Here is an 18,715-nt window from a genome sequence, read left to right as displayed (position 1 = left end):
CTGTAGTCTGGCAGAAACGCTAAAGTGTGAAAATTGTGTCACGGGGGAGACCAGGCGAAATCTCTCATCCCATCTTGTTCTCCTATTTTCTGCGATTTTCCATCCCTCACTGTTTGAACATAACAAATCAACGAGTGGCCCCACCCCAGCAGTCGGCCGCCTGACGAATGATCATCTGGCATTAGAAAGAGATTTGAGTCGTTCACTCTGTGTTCTCATAATAACAATAAAGATAGTCTTTCAGTATCTAGCATGTTAAGGATTCATTTTCATCATTCATTCTTGCTTTCCAGCAATATGCAGCAATATGCAGTCTCTTACATCTTCTCTACAATCACACTGTGGTTCTGAGTGAAATGTCTTCAGCAGATATAGGTTGAAGTGGGGTTTATGTCCCACTAAAGAATCAGTGATAATAACTGTTGTGATCCTTCTCTGTTAACACACTGAAGTAACTGTGATAAACATTACGCCTGCAAACAATAGTGGAAGTGCTCCTCACTAAAGGTTCCTCTCCTGGTATTGATTGAAGCCCTAAATAATGAAGCTCTGTACCTCATACGTATCCATTTAAAAGATTGTTTTCCATTTAAAGAATCACTTAATGTCTGTAATTAACTTAGAGGCATCTCTACGTCATTGACTATGAGTGGATCCATGAGTGAAAAAATGAGTCCCTGCTTCTATCTCTCCTCATGTGCTCCTCTTTGACAGAATGGCTATTTTATAAAAAAGATTCTAAGGAAGAAAAAAGAGAAAACAGTGCAAGAAAATACATCTCAATAGAAATGTGCTTTATTTATTGTGCTGTGTGACAATTGTAAGAGATTGGTAATGATAACATGAGCCTTCAGCCACTTGAAGTTGCGTTTTTGTTTCTTAGTGCATCATGTAACTGTCGTAAACTGTCGATCGAATGGTTTCCAACAACCTAGTCCAGACTGCGGTGGACCATTTATAGCCGTTGATGTCTGGGTGAATCAGAAGTCATTTGGAGTTCTTCATAGGGTCTAATATAGGACTTGAGGTCAGCAGCACACCTGAATGATCCACATCAGCCGTGCGTTGAAAATGTGCTCTATTATTATCAAATCAAACTTTATTTATACAGCACATTTCATACATAAAAAAAAAAAAAACATGCAACATGAGAGCTGTCTCAGCCCATGGCTACAGTGGTCGCGACCCAAACAAACAGGAGCCCCACACCATGGCCGCAAAGCCCTGGAGCGGGACAAACCCCAGGACGGCACCCCCTGTAGGCAGCCCGGACATTAAAACCCCGGCATATAAGAACTTGGAAAACAAACCTAGAAATATACAGTCACTCTGTGCACCACAGCCACCACCTGAATTTGGCTCGTAGTTGTTAAAATAGCGTTTTGTTTTTTTTGTCTTTTTGCATCTGGAAGTCCAGCTGCGGGGACATTTCCTGGACAACATCTAACCTCCCCGCATGTGGTTTGTGATAAATCTGTCCAACTCCAACATGTCATTGGCACAGCAGTGCAGAGGGCTGCATGAACTGGGTCACCGTTGGATTATCGTTTGATATTCATAAGCAGACTTGTTGCTGCGGAGAATAATTTGAAGCCCCGCTCCGGCAGGTGGTCCGAACAGACATCGGTCGGCGGAGGAGAAGGGCACGCGGCGTGCGTTGTGTTTTCAGGAAAGCTGGGGTTGTTGTGGCTTAGTGCAGACTTGCTGTCACGTTGCCCCTTTTCCAATGTTAGTGTCCGGTAGCAGGTGTAATTAGAGGAACCCTGTAGAAGTTTTGGTCACAGTGCTGACTCAGAAATAAAGCCCAAAGCCATAAAAGTAAGTAGTGTTTTTGATTATTGACTGCGTGGGTCTTGTAGCGTTTGTTGTCATGTTTGATTTGCGTGTTTTCCACCAGCGCTGGGAGGAACCGTGGCAGGTCCCATGCAGCTCCTCCACCACCACCCTTGTGGCTTCTCTTGGCACCCGCGCGTCCTCCTCTGTGATCCGGGCTGTTTGCTTCGGTGTCCGCCCTTCTCTCCAGCAATAGGTCTTTTAAATCCATCTCCTTTGTGGACATGGCACATATGAAGTCATCACTGCTAATGCAACCCCTCCTCCCCTTTTATTTGCGAGGTAGCCGCAGCATTTGTCCGAGGGGAAGGTTCGGGTCATATTTTCGGTGACTCTACAGGTGCTGGCCAGTAAATTAGAATATCATCAAAAAGTTGAATTATTTCAGTAATTCCATTCAAAAGGTGAAACTTGTATACTGTATACTTTCCTTCCACACATAGTGATATATTTCAAGTGTTTATTCATTTTCATTTTTATTATTACAACTGACAGCTAATGAAAACACCAAATTCAGTATCTCAGAAAATTAGAATATTCTGAAAAGGCTCAATATAGAAGACACCTGGTGCCACACTAATCAGCTGATTAACTCAAAACACCTACAAAGGCCTTTAAAAGGTTCCTCAGTCTTGTTCTGAAGGCTCCACAATCATGGGGAAGACTTCTGACTTAACAGTTGTCCAAAAGACGACCATTGACACCTTGTACAAGGAGGGCAAGACACAAAAGTTGATTGCTAAAGAAGCTGGCTGTTCGCAGAGCTCTGTGTCCAAGCACATTAACAGACAGGCGAAGGGACGGAAAAAATGTGGTAGAAAAAAGTGTACAAGCTCTAGGGATAACCGCACCCTGCAGAGAATTGTGACGACAAACCCATTCAAAAATGTGGGGGAGATCCACAAAGAGTGGACTGCAGCTGGAGTCAGCGCTTCAAGAACCACCACGAAGAGACGCATGAAAGACATGGGATTCAGCTGTCGCATTCCGTGTGTCAAGCCACTCTTGAACAAGAAACAGCGTAAGAAGCGTCTCGCCTGGGCCAAGGACTGGACTGCTGCTGAGTGGTCCAAAGTTATGTTTTCTGATGAAAGCAAATTTTGCATTTCCTTTGGAAATCAAGGACCCAGAGTCTGGAGGAAGAGCGGAGAAGCACAGAATCCACGTTGCATGAGGTCCAGTGTAAAGTTTCCACCGTCAGTGATGGTGTGGGGTGCCATGTCATCTGCCGGTGTTGGCCCACTCTGTTTCCTGAGGTCCAAGGTCAATGCAGCTGTCTACCAGGAAGTTTTAGAGCACTTCATGCTTCCTGCTGCTGACCAACTTTATGGAGATGCAGATTTCACTTTTCAACAGGACTTGGCACCTGCACACAGTGCCAAAACCACCAGTACCTGGTTCAAGGACCATGGTATCCCTGTCCTTGATTGGCCAGCAAACTTGCCTGACCTTAACCCATAGAAAATCTATGGGGTATTGTGAAGCGGAAGATGCAATGCGCTAGACCCAACAATGCAGAGGAGCTGAAGACGACTATCAGAGCAACCTGGGCTCTCATAACACCTGAGCAGTGCCACAGACTGATCGAGTCCATGCCACGCCGCATTAATGCAGTGATTGAGGCAAAAGGAGCCCCGACTAAGTATTGAGTGCTATACATGCGCATGCTTTTCATGTTCATTCTTTTCAGTTGGCCAACATTTCTAAAAAAAACATTTTTTTCATTGGCCTTTTCAATATTCTAATTTTTTGAGATGCCAAATTTGGAGTTTTCATTAGTTGTCACTTATAAATATCAAAATTAAAAGAAATAAACATTGGAAATACATCGGTCTGTGTGCATTGCATGAATATAATGTACAAGTTTCACCTTTTGAATGGAATTACTGAAATAATTCAACTTTTTGATGATATTCTAATTTACTGGCCAGCACCTGTATTTTCTTCCTGGAAGTGTGGTTTACAGCGAGCCTCTCGTGCTCCGCGGTTATTTATTGTGGTGTGAATTTTCGGTCTCCTGGAGTCGCTTCCTGTCATGCGTCCATTCGCAAAGCATCATTTGCGAAATGCTTAATTAAATGTGCTTCGTAGCGTACGGTTAAAAAGCTCACTTTTTTAGTAAAATGCCACTCTGCCTGAGGACTGCACATGTGGAAGGAAGAAAAATAGCTCTCCTGCAAGTGCACCCCCCTCCCCCCCTTTCCCTCTCCCTTCTCTCCGCTCCTTTCTGCTCTCTCGCTCTCCCTCCATCCTTGCTCTTTGTCCCGGGAATGTACCAACCGGAGAGGGGCAAGAGGAGGAGAGAAGGGGGGAGGGGTGAGCCAGCATGTCAGACACTGGAGAGGAGGAAAAAAGGGAGAGAGTAGCATGTGGCGGAGGGACACGGGAAAACAGACGGTGAGGTCGGTCAGAAGAACGGGACTAAATTGAAGCAGCTTTCTTTTCTCCTTTTTTTTTTTTTTTTTTAAACCAGCTGGTCCCCGCCCTTTATTTACTACCGCTAATCAGATTGGGTGTTAAAGTTGTGTTGGGTGCCAGCCATCAGGGACAGAAAGCCCGCAAGAGAAAGGAGGCAAGGCAATCAGGATGGGGCAACACAATGGTGGGACTGGAGAGGGGGCAAAATGGAGGAGTTGAAAGCGGTCCCGTTGAGGAATCCTCCAAACCACCACCACCACTGCCTCTCATCCACCAACACCAGCTGCTGGTGATATTGTTGCCTCCCTCCCTTCCCTCTCGCGCTCCCTGTCTTTCACACAGAGTGTAAGCTCTCCCAGCGTGGGATTCAGAGAAAACGTGGGGAGCTGACATTTGCGTCCTGTCGAGGGGAATTGTGAGTCCGGGGCTGGACGTCCGTTTTCACACGCGAGAAAAACACACACAGCTGCGCAGAGGAGCAGATACCGGGGGGGGGGGGCAGGTGTTGCGGTGTTAAGGAGGGGCAAACCCCGGGCATGAGGCTTCATTAGTGTCAAGGAGAGGAAAGTGTCGGGAGGAGTGTAAACCAGAGTTGACCTGCTGTAAGTATGTGGAGTCTTGTTTGTTTCTTTTCTTTTCTTTTCTGAACTGCGTCCTTTGGGTTTTTCTTTATTACGTTCGCTGCTCTGCAGTTACCGGCAGCAGTGCTTCCCCTTGTCCTTGAGTGCCTGCAGGACTCATCAAAACTGTTCAAAATATTGGTGTTTCGTGGAGGTTTTGTTGCACCTTTATTAAAGGTAGCTCCGTCTGGGCTCTTTCCCTGAGTTGCTTTGTTTAGAAAAACACCATGAAACAGCTCATTTATTCTTGTTAGATGTTTTATGAGCCTATTCTCAACCACAGTGTAAACAAAGGCATGCACAAAACACACACCGCAGTGCCTTCATTTCCAATACGACCATAAATAACTCATAACATATAGATAGAGCGGAGAAGTTCTGATTTTCTAACCCCGTTGTGTTTGTAGCTGCCGCAGTGAGTTTTCTTGAAATTGATGCTGTGACTTCCTGTCAGTCTTTCTCTTGCTGCCACAGTGAAGCATTTGAACTTGAACCAGTGTATCCAGAACGGTTAGTGCTTTAATATTTAGTGTTTTGTTTGGGGCAAGGCTGTGCAATTTGTTCCTACTTTATTGTTCTGGGACTTGCAGAGAAAAAAAAAAAATCCAGTTCACCCAGAACTGGCAAGATTGCTCCCATTTCTGGTGCTACGGGGACAATGCGTGTTAGTGCAGTGCAGGTTAGGCTGAAACAGAATTATACTGTAGAGTGTTGCATGCACTGCAGAAAACAGGCCTAGAACGGCAGACAACCTGTGTAGTGTGCTTCTCAGTTTGGGTGCACATAAAAAATACAAGGGATCTGAAATTTGAATGTGTAATCTGGTTAAACACAGATAAGCTTGAAAGACTCCTGCAGAGGGGTAGATCCATACATGATGGCTGTTCCTGCTCTTGTCTGAATTATGTGAGGTGCATTCTGCTGAGGTGAGCTGCTAATCACGTTAAAGCATTGACTGGCAGGAAGAACTGGTCCTATCATCATCATTATGTTGATTACTCTGTTCTGTACATAGAATGCAAATGGAGCTGGCTACACAACAGTTAAACATGTTTGTCCTTAAAATCCTCATCGCAAAGTGAAGAAAAGAATGTATTTTTGCCTGCTGGTGGCATAACTCCAAGGTAAAATCAGCTGGTTGGTCCTTATGGTCCTGACTACTTCATAATTAATTGCCATGAAATGTTGCACAGACGTTTATGGCCTCTATTTAGTTTAGTGACTATTCTCCTAGTGGCACCATGACATTGACATTAGAGGTTTTTTATAAAAGCGGTTAAGTGCTGTTGGATATATTACCATGAAATTTGGACCAGGCCCCCAGAAGTGATGACAACATACAGCATCATGGGAGCAGACGCCGCCGCCTTTGCCTTGGTGACCGAACCAGAGTGTGTTTAGTAGTAATGGGGGCCTGGTACTCGATACCAGCACAGATAATCTATGAGGGTCAGCGGTGAATTGCAAACCAGTTGCTGTACAACGGAGTTTGTGTGCTGACATGTGTGCTATGTCTCCACCGCTTTTATAAAGATAGAAACATATGTTGTTTTTTAAAAGCACTCACAATAAATGTCATGAAGGAAAAGGAGCAATATTTTACCCTGACTCGCAGGGAAATGTGACGGAGTATAAGAAAAGTACACTATAATTACTATGAAATTGTACTTGAGGACGGGGCGTGAGTAAATGGAGGCAAGGTGATGCTGCCATTCAGCTAAAGAATGCAGAGCCTCACTGAGCTGCTAGCTTGGCTGTTGACTCTTGTTATACTGTAGAGTCGGTGTTGGCATTTAACCTAAGCTCAAGATCCATGATGATTAACACGTATTTGCGCTGCAGTCATAACTTCCCAGCTACAGTAATAATGACGAGAATGAGACCTTCTGCACAAGTCATTGAACACCTCTGGTGCTCAGACAGGGGGCTCTTTATGAACACTGTGATAATCTGAGCTGTCATCTCTGCTAGACAGACAAATCACTCTGATGTTCTCTCCCTAATTATCAGGAAAAAAATAATAAGATTGTGTCACAATTTCAGGTAGTTCAGGTAGAGACATGGGCACCGTTCTCTAATGCTGCTCTTACCTTAGAGCACATATCTGAGTCATGGAGGAAAGTTTAGATCCAGACCCAAAGACCTTTGCAAAGTAGTCGAAGAGAGTCTCGTTTCACTCTGTTTGCCTCCAAGGGGCTTTTTCTATAGTTTGTTTTTATGGCTTTAACTGGCCGCTGTGTCAAGAGAAAGGCTTTAAGTTGTGAATGGAGTGCAGTAGTTGTGCAACAGAAAGGTAATTAGGTCATTTGCTGTCATACTTGTTTATATCCCAGAGATACAGCCCACAAAAAGCACGTTAACTCTGCGAGGGCTCAGTTTACCACTGCCCCTTTAAGAAGTGTCTTTAAATCAAGTTGGTCGCAAAAACACTTGCTTGTGTTTGTCCCCCTTCGGTACCGCGGCGTGACTCAGACAACAGCCGTTTGTTGGACCTTCCTAGCGCATAAATATTTTCACTTTAAGTAGTTGTAGTGAATGCAGAAAGTGCTTAATCATGTGTAACATAATGAAATGTAGTAAATAACAAGATAAGAATAAAATGTTTTTTGGCGAAGAGAAGAGGCTGAGATAAACAAGGCCTAGAAGAAGAGAATGTGAGTGAGACACGTTCAGATGCTGAGAAAGGCGATCCTCCAGTTTCACTGTCACCGAAACTTGTCCTCTACAATATAGTCATTGTTTGCTAATGGGACTTCCTTCCAAGCGGGAACTAAGTGCACAGTGTATGTACAAGACAGCATACCTAAACAATATTTACTTGAAGCATTTATTTTAATATTTTAGTAAGTAAGGTCCATTTATGTTTTAACACAAGCTCTGCATCACATAGAGCGTTTGATCTTAGTGCAAACTCTCTTAAAGTCTTACAAAATGCTCTGTGATTCAAAATTACTAATGTGATGCAATCATCCATGACGAACGAAAGCAAAAATGTGTTGTCTAAAGTCATTCTTATACACCAGTGGGTCTGACTGGTGACTGCAGGTGTTGATAAGAGACCAATGTGGTAATTACACTGAATTACATGGATGAGTTTGAGGGGATTTTAGTCCCAGTGGGACCCACGCATAATTGTGTCATTTCTCTAAAGGCCTGTCCTTCAATGAAATACAGGCAAATTACAAACAAAATATTATGACATCATTTAAGAGCTTGCTGGATGTAATTACTCTAATGTTGAAAATCTATATAAAATGACCACGGTTCATCGGAGAGTGTCTTCTTCCTGAGCGCAGCTGTCCATTTGTGTCCATTTAGAGCTCTGCGCTAATCAGATGCTAGCCATCATGGCGCCCCCAGCTTCATGCTTTGTTTCCTCATCTATATTTCATCGTTCAGCACCGTTCACTTGGGACTCATCAGCTTAGTATCCATGTATATTCAGAAGCTCCCTCTGAGTTTTTGAGTCTTCTTGCTATTTTCATGTAGAATAGCCATCGCTGTGATTTAAAAACTACCTCCCAGTCCTATTTTGTGTTTGTATATGGTCTCAAAGTAAAAATGTGGGTCTCTTTGAACACCTGAAGCGAAGGTAATATCTGGGAAGTGAAACCTAATATCCCACAGATCACCTGAAAACGCTCTGAAAGCGTTTTCTTAGGCCGACACTCCCTTCTAGCTTGAAACTGTCACGGTTGTGTCCTCAAACGAAGAGCACAAGTCTTGTTTTTATTCTTTCCTTATTTAATACTCGTGTCCCTTTCTGACATGTTTGTTAATATTAAAGACAGGTTTTGGAAATCTGTAATCATGGACCTGTCAAAACACTCGGTTCAGTTCTTTCTAGATGAAGGAATACTTGTCTAATGCCTCGACCTTTGTCTTTCCTTTGTGTGTGTGATTCAGTTGTCCCTCGGGGATGAACAGTGTGAAGTGACGCGGAACGGCTACGAGTCCAAGGAGTTGGTGTATTTAGTTCACATTTACTGCCAGGTAAGACCGCTTCCGATGCTGCAGCAGAACACAGACACACATACCTGTGTTTAATTGTACTGTATAAGAACTCCCACATAGACTCCACTTCATCTGAAACCAAGCTCACAGACATTTGTGTAAACGTATTCATGCTTTAACCTTTCTGCCACAAATGATGTTCAGTACAACCTTTGTAGATATCCAGCACATTCCTCTCTCCCAGCATTTCCATGTAGGAAATGAAAAAAGCTGTGGAGCCAGTTTGAATCTTTCAAGATTGTGTGCACATCTTGCATATTTTAGGATATTACCTGGGCTAAAAATTTCAATAAATTTAAAATGACAATCTTCGCTGGCGGCATCCATAAAGAACCACTTTCCCCCTTTTCTCTCAAGCCGGTACTACTTGTTGTGTATCCTTTTGTTGCAGTGCTCTTTTGCGATTTATAAAAGGCATACTCAGTTTCAAAATTGCTTTTTAAGGAGAAATGTCAGAGGGGAGAAACAGCCTTATTATTTATTGTTACATCACACAGAAAGTTTTTTAAGAAACCTGATTGATCTGAGTCTTAAAGTAGAGCACACACATGCACACCAGCTGCTCAGAAGCTTTGTCCTAGTCTCCTCAAATGACATTTTTTTTTTTTTTTTTTTTTAAGTTTCATGCATTTCCCTTCAGGGATCATATTCCATTTACACAACCTTGGCAATGTCACATAGGAATGTGGCCTCAGACTTGGAAATTCCAACTTCTTACAGCCATTGGAAAAATCCTATATCTACACCGGTTTCATCTGAAAAAAAAAAAAAAAAAAAAAAAAGGCAGAGACATGGCCTTGAGTCCTGCACTCAGAAAGTAGCACAGGAAAGTGAGATTGGTTCAGTTCCACAGACCCAGAAAGGAAAGGAGGGGTAACCAGGAGCACCGTCTGAAAGTGGGGCAGGAAAGCATAAAGAGTTTCCCGAGCCCACAGAGCCCTCCCAGTGGCGTGTCTCCCAGCCAGCGCTTTTAAAACAGCACTAGAATCAGTGGGCCGAGTGGTACACTGCAGTCCCAGTTGCACAAGCTCTGGCCACAGTACAGACGGATATTTCTGGGGCAAATCAAAGCAAAAGACGTTTTCCACCACTACTTTTTTCTCAGTAGGTTTTGAGGTTTGGAGCCCAGTCTCATTGGATAAAAAGAAACAACAAATCCATGGAATACCTCTTAGATTTCTTTAAACACAAAAGTTATATTTAATGTGGTGGATTGAGGGCAAATTCTCTTGGTTTGCACTTCCACTGCTGGCATTTATTCGCTTTTTCGTATTTTACTAGGAGGGGCAGAGTAAGCTGTTGATGTTCTTTGTTTAGTATACCAGCGCATGTGAGACTTGAGTCCCATTTATTTTTCATGGAGACTGTGCCATTGTATAAGAGGCCTAAAAAGTGTTTGTGGGGACAGAAACAGAAGATTGTTCCAATTAAAGGAAGAAGAGTTCGCAGTGTGGGTTGATAGATGCTTTGTGGGACGGTCTCATGCAGAGACAGAAGCTCTTCTTATAATTTTATCCACAAAGGACAACTACCACAGTATCTTAACAAATTTCTGTGGGGCTTATTATATTATATAACAAAGCAACAAAGCAGGTAGTCACAAAGCAATTTTCTTTTAAGTTTCAACCCGTTTTCCAAGTAAAGCTTGAAATTAAATCATAAACCGGTCAAAGGGAACTGTAAAATAGCAAAAGCAGTTAAATGCTGAAAACAGCTGCCTGCTACGGCTGAAAACAGGACGATAGAGGTTAAGAAAATTGCAAGCTGTACAAACACAAGAGAGGCCTGAAATGCAATCAGATTTGTCGCTTCTCTGCAGGTTCATGGGTTCATCGTTGCCAGTAACACCTTTTTTTCAAAGAAGTAGTAATATGATCCAGTGCAAGTAATGAATAACACTTTAAGCACAAAAAGAATAGATTGTGAGAATTGCTGGCTTGTAGTGAAACATATAATTTTGTGTCATCAGCTTGGCAATAGACACCATAACTACGGTAAAGTGCGAGAGTGAAAACAATAGTGGACCAAGATAGGACACTTGGGGAACACCATATTAAAGCTGATTTAAATCAGTTGCCACTGTCCACAGCAGCCCAGTTTCTAGTTGGATCAGTGACAGTTTTCTTTCTTGTAAACCCAACATTGTGTTTTGTTGTGTCGATGCTCCTTAATTTCATCTTTGTCTCTCAAAACTGGAATATGCTTGCAAGCTATTTTTAACACTGGGGCCGTCTCGTAATCCTGTATGTGCTGTCAGTTCCACTTCCATAGTTTGATTCATTTAAGGGACGTTTCAGTTCTGTTACTTCTTTACTTCTGATGTAAATGTAGAATTTCTATTAAATTCAGTCTCTATATTCTTCTGTGTGGTTTTAGCTTCATCTTCAGTCCAATGAAAATGAGTAACTCTTTGCCAGTCATGTGTTCTGTCTCTTAGGTTCCTTGCTTGTTACACTCATGCATCTTTGTCGTTGTTCTCCAGGGTCGGAGCTGGATTGTGAAGCGCAGCTATGAAGATTTCCGTGTCCTGGACAAGCACCTGCACCTCTGCATCTATGACCGACGCTTCTCACAACTGCCTGAGCTGCCTCGGTTGGAGAGTCTGACTGATCAGTCAGAGGTAAGAGTCAAAGCCTGAACTGAAAGGCTTGTTCAGTTATCATATTTTTAAAATACATATAGAGAATCAGTCGAGTGCTGAAGGTTTGGCAAACTTTGTCTTACAAAGCTTTGCTCTTTTTTATATATATTTTTTATATTATATTTATATTTTATATGTTTGTCTGGTGAATGCACAACTTGATATTTTATTGACTGTTCATTTCTCCTACCTGTGAAATGTATTTTGAGCCAGACAAAAGCAGTATTGTTGGTTTGAAGTTCTGAAAATGGAGTTATCAAACCAAACTCATAAACTAGTTTATTACTGGGGGTGTGGAGTATTTTATATATCAACACATGCTTTCAGAATAATATCTTACGAAGCTGTCTGTGGTCCACTGTTACTCTGTCACCAGTTGCTGCATAGCACTTTTTTCAGTTTGCTGCAAATTTAAATGGAGAACATGCGGTTGGTCGCCAGGTGATAAAACTGAAAACAGGAATATTTACATCCTCTTCCTTCAAAGTTTTACAGTCATCTTAAGCTGATGTGGAGATTTGTGGCACTTCACTAGTAAGATAGAGCTATTTTTGAAAATGTAATTTCTAGCAGTTTACTCCGTCCAGCGCTGTAATTTGCTGCTATTGTGTCTAAATAAACACAAGAGGAACCAGACTTTTAAAGGTCATTAGAAAGGATCTTTAACTGAAATGTCTTGTAACAGTCACTGCATCAGTTATTCAAACTATGTGAAGGAAAATGCAATGACACTGAAGTGTTTTTTCTTCCATTTTAGTCAGTTTCCCAGATGTTGTTGGCTTACCTCTCTCGGCTCTCAGCTATTGCTGACAACAAGATCAACTGTGGGCCTGCCCTCACATGGATGGAGGTGAGTCCGTACTTTAGGGTGCACACTGACTCTTCAGTAGCAAAAATGTGTTCACTGGATTTGAGAGATTTTGCCACAAGATAGACATTTGCTAATTTTGTCATCATGTTAGTTGATCATTTAGGAAATTTGTATATTCTGCAGCACATTGTGATAAAGCAAAAGCATTGCACTATATTTTTCCAGCAAAACAAAAGTATATCATCATTGCAACGCATTATAATCACCTTCCAGAGGTTACTGACCTGTCCCTGTACCGCTGATGTTTTTTCTGTGAGTGCCTGGATCTGGTACACTGATATTTACACTGTTAGTGTAAATACTGATTTAAATATACAATACAATAGTTTTACAGTAGGTATATTAGAATCTTTATAAGGCATTTTCTACTTATTGGTCCTCAACATTGCTTTGTGTACCAATAAATAGAAAAGTCAACTAATACATGCATGTTGTCAGAAAGTTTCAGCCTCTCCACAACCAATAATTCATCCCTCTCGACTGCACAAACACCTCAGATATTGCCACTGTGGCTATTTTGCACATTTGCCCACATGTAATCTGTGCCTCAATGAGATCAGGATATTATGATTGATGGTTATGTTGTTATGTTTTTGTATCGTGTCTAACCTCGTATAGTCATTTGCCGGATGAAGGCTGCTGTTCTTAATAAGGCATGTCTGCGTATGTATTCACCAGGTTGACAACAAGGGAAATCATCTGCTGGTTCATGAAGAGTCATCCATCAACGTGCCAGCTATTGCTGCTGCTCATGTCATCAAGCGCTACATAGCCCAGGCCTCAGATGAGCTGTCATTTGAGGTGATGTGTTTTTTTTGTTTTTTGTAAATGAATAAATATGGTGCATGTACCAGTGGCTCTGTTTTCAGAAGTTTACATTACACGTCCCAAGACAAATTACCCTCCACTACAGCAGCAGCACATGACTTTAAAAGTTTAAAACTATGTACTGTGAAAGAGTTGAATTTCCTGAACAGAAAAAGTCGCAATGTCCCCGTACGTTTCCCTGTGGACCCCCGTCATGTGAGAGGAGCTCCTTGCACATGAAGCACTTTTTTGTAAATGGTTAACAGTAACATTAGCTCTCTGTTTCTTTCTTCGTCTGTCTCGAAATATAAAGAGAGGATCCTTCTCACATATTATACCCCATCATCTGTTTTTGCTTGCTGCTTAAATAAATGTAACACTGAGCATACTTACTGACAGATGGAGATAATCACTGCAGGGGCAATAAAGATAAACGCTTCACTACAGGACAAATATTGGAGCCGGATCCTATTTTATTTTCTGGACAACGCTCTTTGCTTGGGACGATCTTCACATTTGGCGGCTAAAGCCTCGCTGTGTAATGTTTTTAATTTCAGCTATCACTGATATTTTCTGTTGGCAGAAGAAGAACTGAAAGGGGACGCTCAGACACAGCTTTAACCTCCTCTCTTTCTGCTCTTTGTTGCTCTCTGCAGGTTGGCGATATTGTGTCAGTGATTGACATGCCCCCTAAAGAAGACACCACATGGTGGAGGGGCAAGCATGGCTTTCAGGTATGCAGCTCACAACCTGTGTAGCCTTGGACCCACAAACACAAACACACACACACACTTGGTTTAGTGTTCACCGCTAGGTATGAACTTTTGATTAGGTTTTCTTGAGTGCTTGATGTGCTTCAGTGTTTTCCAAGGACGATCCGCTGTTTGGTAAAACAACTTTCAAATACTCGATGTGTGGAAAAATAAAAGTCCTCATTTAAAAACTCCTTTATTTCTAAGGTTTTGGGCAGATTATAGGAAATGTCTACCTTCCCCAGTGATGCTTAATTGATTCATGGCCCTAGTCTACTCTAAAGTACAATCCTATGACACACTGATCTTTCAATGTATAATATAAGCATTTTTTTAACTATACTCTAATATTACTATTAAATGACATAATATTAAATTAAAAATCATAAATTACAAAGTAGTAGGATTCTCTAAGGTTTTTCTTTAGAAAATAAACTTCTGAATGAACAGTGTTGTAACAGAGCTCTATAGTCCAGACTTACTAAGTAGGCATTCAGGCAGAAAACAGACCAGCGCATTAGAGCAACACAGGGGGCTTGGCCGCCGGTGTTTAATGTACTGAGACTGAAATACAATCCAGCAAATCCATTTGGAGTATCAGATAAGTGCACTTAAAGGCTTATGAGACACCAAAACGCTGCACGGCATTTGGTAAAACTCACAAACAAGATCTTATTACAGCCACAACTATTTTATCTGCCATTACTACGACCACAACGTAAACAATAGAAACGCAGCGTTCACATTACAGCGATCAGCGAGGAATGTGCCGTCTTCAGTGTCTGACAGCTTTGCGCTTTCTGCCAGAGTCCACTACGCTGTCGCCCCTGCTGCACTACGTGACCGTAGAGCTGTGGTCAAGCCACAGGCTTTCGCTGTTTTTCAGGCACAGATTTGAGACGCTCTGCCCCAAACACGTGCACAGTACTTGGGTCTGGTGAGTGTTTGCAGAGCGTTTCTCTCTGGGCATTTAAATACATTTATGAATGAAAGTAACTGCAGGATATACTGTGTAACAGCAGAGGTAGAAGTTAGTATAAATAGGTCACAGATGAGATTTACTTTTGCTCAAGTCAGAAGATTCTAGTAATCAAATGAAACATGAATTAAATATAGGCTAAAATACCTGTCCTTTTTTTTATTAATGTACCTTTTATATACATTGAAATATGAATGTTTAATTCAAATTGGAGCTATGATTAGCAGTTAACACATTTCATCTTTCCAACAGCAGGTAGGCTATGATGGTTTGTTTTCATTTAAGACGGATCGTGAAAACAATCATGCCCCCATGTAGACTTAATAGTATAATTTATATTCAGCAACTGGCCAGGTGTGTTGAGTCGCACTCTGGACTTCACACATCAGCGAGTGGAACCGAGCGGCTCATGTTCCTGGAGTGGAAGTTAGTAAATATGGATCAACAGAGCGTAGACGTCTGAGTAGATGGTGTGCATGAGTCTGAACAGACTTTCTGTGCTTGTCTGGCCACTCAGTCACGTAAACAAGGAAATGCATTTTGGACCGGTCACAGTTGATCCAGCGTGCAGAGTCCAGGGCTACACTGCCAACATGCTGTGGTGCTATAAATTACTCTGACCAGAGAGGTCTCCGTCTAAAGTGGTTGCACTGTTAGTGATGGGAGTCCAGTCCAGTCCCACTGCGTGGAGACACACTGTGAACTATTATAGTTAATTTAAAATGTTTCTGGGGCAACTTGAGTGACTACAAACCTATCATCTTGTTGTATACTTCCTTATTTGTCTCCGTAACCATAGTAGTAGCAGCTCAGCATGAAAACACACAGTGGATTCTGTAAAAACAATCACTCAGTTTGACTAACACAGACATTTGTCCTTTTGTTTTTTTTGTTAAGCCTGATAAACTGACCACTAGACCTAAATATTTTAAGCGTGTAGATCATGACTAATGTCGGAGTGCCCGGTGGATTTAAGCAGCATTGAAATAAAATGTTTCAAATTTAAGCTCCATCATCCTTCCTCAGTAAAGAAGGCAAAGAATGAGTTCCACACTGACAGTACTGCCTCTCTCCATATGGTGGTAGTCATTCAACAGTTAGAGGTGTGTTTGTATCACTTCCTTCTACTTTCTGGTCTAGTCTTACTACAAAACCAAAACTTGAATACAACCTTGACTACAAATTAAACTTCAGAATTAACATAACTTTTACTGTAAGGAACGAAACAAAAACATTAAAAATAATAATGGAGTGTCTCAAATAAAGGATTTGACCGATGTGATAACCACATCTCATCATGGATAATGTTTTGGTCTTTGTTTTATTGTCTATAACTTGATCAAACGTCCTTCTGCTTCTCTCACTGCTGTGCTCTCTCCAGGTTGGCTTCTTTCCCAGCGAGTGTGTGGAGCTCATAAACGACAAAGTGCCGCAGTCCATGACCAACTCTGTGCCAAAGCCAGGTACAGCTCATCCTCCTCTTCCTCTCAAAACATTCCCAGGAAATGTGTTAGAAGGAGCTTATCTCTGATGGTGCTTAATACCTCACTGATACACGTGTGTTTTCAGGAAGTGTTTACGTCAGGGTGGACGGGTGGTGTGGCTTTCATGTGTGTTCATATTACTTAATATTAACAGGCTGCAGTGTGGTGCTTTAATATCTAAACCTATAACTCTGTAGATGATTTCTATGTTCATATTCTCAGACGTGTATTTGCTCATTTTAACTATAAAGATATGTGTTGGTTCGCTAGATTAAAGGCCTCCATTTGTTTTAGAGCGGAATTATAATTATATAATTATACATAACCGTCAGTATAAAGATATGACTTCAGTTTATGAGCATGTTACTGTGAAAGGAAAGACACCTTATCAACCGAAATAGCCTGCTAATCATGTCATATTGACTCAGCGCTATGCAAATCCTCCGCAAATAACTGTGCTAATCTTTCGCTGTCCAGAGCAAACGGATAAGCTCTTTCAGCACACTCCTGCCTCTGTCGAAGACAAGCGTACAACATAAACCCTGGCAGAATCAAAGAGAACATTTAACAGCCTTTGGTAACTCGAATGTAAACTTCACCCTGACTTCTTCACGCTCTAAATTTCCCACCGCAGCAGCCGGCGAAAGCGGCGGCGCGCACCACGTCGCTACGAGCGAAACCCTTTTATAATCGAACCCCAATGTCTTGTTTGAGTCCACGTCACATCTTCCAAATCCACACACACACACACACAGATTCAACCAGTATGACTCAGCGTCACAGCCATCTTGCTGGCTTTGGGGTGGACGAGCGGAGCCAGGCCTCCCGACCATCGCAGAGCCTCAAAGAGACTCCGGCGTCTGAATTAAGCGATGACGCAGCCAGAAAAACGGGAACCCCACAGGATCTGCAATTAAAGGGGGAGGGGGGCTGTCATTATAGGTGTAGCGTTTCTGGTGTTGTTGGACGTTATCTGATTTGCCGAAAAAAAAAGAAAAAACATTTAAAGCCTTTCCAGCCTTTCCAACTGTGACTGGTCCAAAATGCATTGCGCAGTGTTGAGTTTGCAGTGCACGCACAGCACACTCCTCAGTCCAAGGCTCCACTTTATCTGCTTGCATACACCCCTGCTTCTGAGCAATGCTTGAATGTTTTTTTTTTTTTTTTTTTTTTTTTTGTGTTTGTGTTTTGCATGGTCGGTTATGCATGTGTTTCTTTGCAGAATACCAACATCAGTAGGGAGTTCAAACATTTTTATTAATCATTTCTTTTGATCGCTCCTTCGGTTATTTGGGTTTGGGTCGGTAATATGAGCTGGATCAAGTTCTGTATCTGCTGCGGAGTAAATAACTAAAGGGAATGCTGTTGAAATTGCCTCATGTATATGTCAAAACTTGCATTGTTTGCTGTCCACTCCCTCGACGCACCATTAACTCCGTTGCTGTCTCACTGCACAGGGATGTACAGTTTTGTTTGCATGTGTCTTGATATGTTGCATTTGACTGTGACTCCTCTGCTTTAGCCTCCCCCTGCTCTGGGCTGCAGCCTGCTTCTTGGAGCCTCTTCCCCCCCTGTGCGTGTTGGTATTTACACTCCACCTGCCTGCCGGCTCACCCCACTCTCACTCAGACACACAAGTAGTCCTTAGGATTTCCACTCTTGTTTATTTACAAGCATTGTGACACTTTAATTCCTTCAGTGGTGCTTTACCGACGTTTTTTTTTTTAAATGAACGCTTCCTTGAAATGCTGTCGGTGCTGGTTTAACCCCTCACCCTCTTGTAGGCATAAACAGTACTGAGGGAGCCTGTGACATCACTGTTAGGGGTGAATGCAGGTGCAACAAAGCATACTACTGCAATTTATCTTAGTATTGCATTACTCTTTATCATGAAGCGTTGGCAGATTTTCTGCTAGCATTATCGCTAAATTAAAATTGTACTGTTGGGAGTAAACGGGGAGGTAAGATAAAATTACACAATGTTACATATGTAGTAGATTTGAATCTGGCCAGAGTGTCAGAACATTTACAAAACGTTTCTTGGATCAGGATTGTAGCTCTACGTTTAATTTTTTTTTCATAGAACCACCACAAATGCAAGTTTCTCATGATATAATTTAGAAATAAACATTTTCACTGTGTCACTGTTCAAGCACCATATCCTCACTGTTCCAGAGTACACAATTGCTCTGTTCTCTAACTTGAAGTGCTTCTCTCCCTCTGCTGATTCTCTCATGTCTCCATCATCCATCCATCCAAATGTCTCTTGGTCCATCTGTGCATCGGAATGCATGCA

At 42.1% G+C, this 18,715-nt stretch overlaps 1 protein-coding gene across 4 annotated transcripts in view; it reads left to right on the top strand.

The window, feature by feature from the left end:
* The window catches only part of arhgap32b (Rho GTPase activating protein 32b), a 91,668-nt gene that overhangs the window by 52,239 nt on the left and 20,714 nt on the right, over nucleotides 1-18,715 (top strand). For 2 of the 4 annotated variants that reach the window (XM_047606639.1, XM_047606638.1), the window contains exons 6-11: nucleotides 8,778-8,864; nucleotides 11,368-11,505; nucleotides 12,284-12,376; nucleotides 13,076-13,198; nucleotides 13,861-13,938; nucleotides 16,317-16,398. In XM_047606639.1, the coding sequence (XP_047462595.1) occupies nucleotides 8,778-8,864; nucleotides 11,368-11,505; nucleotides 12,284-12,376; nucleotides 13,076-13,198; nucleotides 13,861-13,938; nucleotides 16,317-16,398 (601 nt within the window). Of the gene's footprint in view, nucleotides 1-4,742; nucleotides 4,854-8,777; nucleotides 8,865-11,367; nucleotides 11,506-12,283; nucleotides 12,377-13,075; nucleotides 13,199-13,860; nucleotides 13,939-16,316; nucleotides 16,399-17,941; nucleotides 17,993-18,715 lie in introns of those variants that run through there. The other 2 variants (XM_047606640.1, XM_047606637.1) reach the window with 2 other exon arrangements.

The sequence above is a fragment of the Mugil cephalus genome, chromosome 15 (genome assembly GCF_022458985.1).
Source record: "Mugil cephalus isolate CIBA_MC_2020 chromosome 15, CIBA_Mcephalus_1.1, whole genome shotgun sequence".
Classification (NCBI taxonomy): Eukaryota; Metazoa; Chordata; class Actinopteri; order Mugiliformes; family Mugilidae; genus Mugil; species Mugil cephalus.
The sequence above is the reverse complement of the archived record's forward strand: the minus strand, read 5'-3'. Positions and strand labels throughout refer to the sequence as shown.